Genomic DNA, 5,838 nt, shown 5'->3' with positions numbered 1-5,838 from the left:
GGATAAATGGCGCAGATGAAAGCCGAATTCTGCGTTTACGCGCCTTCTAGGCTGCGTCTGAGCCGTGTAATTACAGTCTGAAAAACTGTCTTCTTTTTATTGTTAAGACTGAAGGGGGAAGAAAAATGCACAAACATTGCAGATTTCCAGAAAAGAAAAGAAAATCCAACTCCCAATCCGCTCCTGCTGACGTTCCCAGCGTCATGAGAAGTAAGGAATGACATGACTAAGTCTGCCTATCTATCTATCTATCTATCTATCTATCTATCTATCTATCTATCTATCTATCTATCTATCTATCTATCTACATACAGTACCAACCTATATTTCTCTCTGTCTATACATCAACCCAACCAAATTCAGGCACATATCTATTTAATGATCTCTATCTAATTATCTATATGTCTATCTATTAGAACATATAAACGACTCACTATGGTGGTCATACCCTAAACGTGTCTCTGTCTCTCAGTCATGTGGTTTGACAGGTGCTGACTCCCAGCCTCGCTGTTTCACAGTGATCCACTCCGAGACAGCGCAGCTTTCTACTTGCATTCCTCCGTCATGAGAAGGATGATGACAATGTGAAAACATTTGACCTCAGTAGCATCCCCGTGGGGAGGATAGCGGCCACGCTAGACCCTCCCCTCCGCTCCTCCTCTCCGTCTCATCCGTAGTCCTGACAGAAAAAGACGGGTATGATTTGTTAAATGCGGAGCTCAGCCCCCTTGCTTTGTGTTCCCCGCACGGGAGACATCTGGCACAAGCAAGACGGCACTGTGATGGGGCCGGCGTTCCCTTTCTGGGGCACTGGGCTGTGCCTTATTGAAGCACTGTTCTGGTATTATCATGCTAATATTTCAAAGTGCGGCAACAGATGTGAAACATTCGGTTTCTGTTCTTGTTCACTTGTAAAGAGATAATGCAACCCCTTAGTATCATTTCAGCGAACTCTCTTCCCCATCCTTATTATATGTACGTATTAAAAAGAAGACATGAAGAGAAAGGGGGGGGAAGGATCTTCCTTGGTGGCCTGGCAGTGCGGGGGGCTCGCATTTTGAAGTCGAATGACGAACTTGCTTGAGTGACTGAAACAAACGGCTGGCTTTGAATGACAGCTTGCTCCCATTTATGTCCATATTATATTCCAAATAATAATACAAAGAGCCAGAACAAATAAATACAATGTTAAAAACTCAGATAGTTTGAGTCCTAACATTAAGTACCTTCATTTGTTTTTGTTTGTTTTGGCTTGATAACATGGCTTGGGTTTCACAACCGCGATAATACAAAAACCACCCAGTTTCTATTAGTTAATGTCGCTATGTGTATGTATTTACGACTGTGCTTAGACCTGGACACGTGCTACTATGCAGACAAGGGAGAATTACACTTTTACGTGAACAAATCTATCCATCAGTTCAGGAAAACTTTCCTGCGTGTTGAATTCTGACACCCTAACCTCAAAGCCAGGATGAATATTGGATCTGCTGCCCTTGCTATTCATGCGCTGGTGTTGGGAATTTTGGGCAAATTTGTCGAAATATCTTTTTTTTCCTAAGGCGCACGCCCAATCTACACACTCACACCCACATTTCAATCGAATAGGAAAGCCAAATGTTTCGGCCACCAGCGCTGAGTAATTTTGTTTAATCTGTAAAATGAGAGTCAGAATATTTCTGGGAGCCACAAAATTGTCTGTGTGTCAAAGTTCTGGAAGGGAGTTTGATGTTCCATTATCTCATAGAAGCCCACATTAAACTACCACAGAAACACGAGCAAGGGAATGTCACTTCACAACCACCACTGACGTTGACACAGCGATTTGCATTCACTGCAACCGTGACAGTTCGTCAACAGCAGAGGCAGTTCTGTGACCGAACTCCCGCCCACACCACGTTTTCATTGGCTACTGTCGTACGTTTCTCAAACTTTGGCGGAGGCTATGTGAAATCTAATTGGACCAAGAAGTGCCTATTCTCTCGCCATAGCATCAGGGAGAAGTTTGATACAGAATGCCACACGTGTGGTAAGACACAGTGTAGGTAAAGTTTACAGTAGTGTGACTTGGCATTTTTTATGACAGATCATTTATTTAATGCCCCACCACGTGTAATTTTCCGGGGTAGGGATGGAGGCGACACCAACTTGCGGTAGTGTTAAGAAGTGATCAATTTCTTTGCTCGTGGATGGGCGCCTCCGCTTAGTCTAACGTATGGCTCGGGTTTCATCCGACGCTCCTTCGGCAAAACTATAATTTAATTTGCCTGTGCCTGTCTGCGTGCATAACCGACTACTCTCCGGTAATAAAACGCCAATTAAGGATCCTATATAAGGATCACTGTGAGCGGTGGACGCTGGTGAAGGTTATTTTTGAGACATCCGCGTGCGAAGTCTAATCCACGGTGGATGTGCCCGCGCGCTATGTTATCTTCTATTTCTTGATGGCATTACCCGAGTATGGCTGTCTAGCATGGCCGTGGCTCCGGTACCAGCGACCCGTGGACCGCTATGGCGTTTAGTCCTGTCGTTGCGGACCCCCTGTCCAGGAGCATCTTTAAGAAATTCGCGGTCATGCTGTGCTCGCTCCTCACCACCCTGTACTTTCTGCACAGCCTTACCGACCGCTGCAGCACCATGCCCTCTCCGGTTCGGGCTTCGGACCAAGTCGCCGGGCTCTTCGCCTCGGATCTGCAAGACCTGCGGTCGGTGAGAAGGAAAAGACTGCTTCAGAAATGGATAAGCAAGCCCGGCGCGATCTACCAGCAGGCGGACAGGCAAGCCACCCGGTACGGAGGCGCTAGGTTTGCAGGCAGTGAGAGTCTCCGCGAGGATCACGGAGGAGACGGCGCGCTCCGGGTTGAGCTGTCGCTTCCTGGGTCCGTCTCGAACTTGGATATGTTGACGCGGGATGTGGACATGAGAACGGGCAGCCCAGGTAAGCTCAGTCCGCTGGGCGAGGGGACCAAGAAGCTGCCTCAAGCCATCATCATCGGCGTGAAGAAGGGAGGGACGCGCGCACTGCTCGAGTTCCTCCGCGTGCATCCAGACATCAGGGCCGTGGGAGCGGAGCCGCACTTCTTCGACCGAAACTACGACAACGGGCTGGAGTGGTACAGGTGAGATCTAATATTATTATTATTATTATTTTTTATTATGGTCATTATTATTATAATTTAAACAAATAATGTTGTATACGGCTACCTAACGGGTTATTTACTATACGAGCCCTTTAACCACAAGTTCCAAAACTCTAGAAGTCTTTGGTAAAACGTTGAAAGAGAGGGTGTTCGATATTCTCAACAACGCATCGCCAGTGCCTCTCGCTGGCTAAAAACTGACACACTCGGAGCCTGGGAAATAGTCGGTTTCAAATGCCAATTAAAACAGACTAAAATAAAATAGACACGAGTAACTTCTGACAACACTCTTTTAAATGTTACAAAAATCGTATACATCATTAACATAATAGGCTGTGTGATATGGATTGGACTATTTAACCTTGATTGATTTTTCATGTAGGCCTATTTAACACATTTGTTTTAATGCGTTCAGCACATACGTTTTTTTTTTTTTTTAAATCGTTGTTTTGATTGGGAATTAAGTAAAAATAAAGCCTGGCTGAACACCGTAGGCATGGCTTTAGGTCTATGAAAATAATGTATTATTTGAATCCTATCCAAATCCAGATGTCATTTAGATTCTATTAGGCTACATTATTAAGCCAAGTTTTATTAAAGTTGGACGCTTTCCCGGAGTTGAGATGAGACTACGAAAGATGGATAATTTAATTAATTCATTGTTTTCACTAGTTCACTCGCGTAATTACTTCAAACAACTCCTAGAATGTCCCATCTAAACTTTGCTGAAGTTAAATATTTATTTATGACATATTTATTTATTTATTTATATTACACTGCCCCGCCATAATGGATGCGAAGTTGTTGCCCAAAGTTTTTTAAATTGTTTACAACTCTCAGAGGCGTTACGGCTCAGTATAAAACAATAATAAACAGGTTGTAAACTTTGCGGATTGCTGTTTTATATTGTATTGTACGTTCATAGACTCAAGTGAAAAGTTAACCCAAATGACCTAAATTAATTACACACATGGAACTCGTTACATGTAAGTTATTTTCATGCGCTAAAGACTTCTCATTAATGCAAACTAAATACTGTCCTTCAGTTTGGACGAACTAACGCTAAATAAATAAATTTGGCGCCTGAGTTAAATTCGTGTCTGAACTTTTTGTGAAGTTGCTCAAGTTTAAAAATAAAATAAAAAACTTGTTAATGTTATACTTTTTTATTTTTTAGTTCCTGGCATAACTTGAGCTAAGTTTTGTCTAGCGTTAAATAACATTTGAAAGTGAAGTAGACTAATGATTCATTTCAACAGAGCACAATTATTCAAGTGATTTGATTGGAAATGTATTATTTTATAAAAGGTCATAATTCCTCTCTCAAGTGTATGGTTTGAAGTGCCCATAAATGAAATGTGTTGTTTGTTAGTTTTACTGAGCAATCAACAGCAGTTACTTGAACACCATGTGGGGTTTAGGTCACACACTCACAGACAAGTGTATGCATGCCACACACACACACACGCACACACACACACACACACACACACACACACACACACACACACACACACACACACACACACACACACACACACACACACATACGCACACGCACACGCACACTTACACCTACACTTATCCACATATACATTCACACACATACACATGGATACACACACACATACACATGGACACACACACACACATTTTTTTTTTTACATACGCACACACACGCACAAGTATGTAGTGTGTGTGTGTGTGTGTGTGTGTCTATACATATTGGTGTGCCCCTGTCCTCTTGTGGGGCTCTTGCCCCTCTGGCCTGAGAGCAGTGGGGGTAACGGGCCGTTGCGTGTAGCGCAGCGTAGCCCTCTTATTGAGGGGGATTAGGGCTGTAATGAAAGGCTACCTGGGTCGCCTCAGGAGGCCCAATTCACCTTTTGATTGAGTTAACACAGCTCAGTCTGAAGAGCCCTGCTCACACTCACCTCCTTGTGGAGATCCCCTCCCACACACACACACGTGTACACACTCTCATACACACACAAACACACACTCTCATACACACACACTCACTCACTCACACACACACACTCACCCCCCCCCCCCCCCCCCCCCCCCCCCATTCTCTGTTTTTGGTGCAGCTTTCAGAAAATATCCCCTGCCCCCTTTCCCCCCCTCCCTCTTCCACCAAGAACCTTTTTTCTCCTTCTCTCTCTCTTTCTCTCCTCTTCTCTGAACGCACACTCTCTCTTTTCACCATCACTCTTTCAGGCCATTCTGTTTACCTATTCAGCCATTGTGCGAGAGTTTTATATCCATGAGGGTCCTATCCATCCTCCGGAGCTGCCAAGATTCCCTGGAATTCTGTCCGCTCCTCCGAGGCCCGTCGGGGACCCCAGGACCCTCCGACACTTAATATTCCCCCGTTAGCAGACAGAGAGCGGGAGAGAGAGAGAGACGGAGAGCGGGAGAGAGAGAGAGAGAGAGAGAGGAGCCTTCGAATTAATAAAAAGAGAGAGAGAAAAGAAAATGGCCGACTAGGAGATAAATAACATCGTTACAACAAAGCTACTGCTTTTAAAGAGGGGCCCGAGCGAGCGCCTGTGCCAAGATCGTCCCGGCCAGTCTTACCCGAGACGCCTGTAATTAATCGCCCCTGAGAATGAAAGGTGTTGCTAGGCATACATAAGTCTAGGCACTCCTTTGCCAGAGAGAGAGGGAGGGAGAGAGAGAAGGTGAGAGAGGGAGA

The 5,838-nt window shown here is 44.7% G+C and overlaps 1 protein-coding gene across 1 annotated transcript in view; it reads left to right on the top strand.

The window, feature by feature from the left end:
• Positions 1 to 2,511: 2,511 nt before the first annotated feature.
• Positions 2,512 to 5,838, top strand: part of LOC308363109 (heparan sulfate glucosamine 3-O-sulfotransferase 3A1-like) — a gene marked incomplete at both ends in the record, with an annotated part of 61,309 nt that continues 57,982 nt past the window's right edge. The window contains one exon of the mRNA XM_080835884.1: positions 2,512 to 3,119. Coding sequence (XP_080692010.1) covers positions 2,512 to 3,119 — 608 coding nt within the window. The remainder of the gene's footprint in view (positions 3,120 to 5,838) is intronic.

This window comes from Sprattus sprattus (genome assembly GCF_963457725.1).
Source record: "Sprattus sprattus genome assembly, chromosome: 3".
NCBI classification, from domain to species: Eukaryota; Metazoa; Chordata; class Actinopteri; order Clupeiformes; family Clupeidae; genus Sprattus; species Sprattus sprattus.
This window is presented reverse-complemented; position numbering and strand designations above follow the sequence as displayed.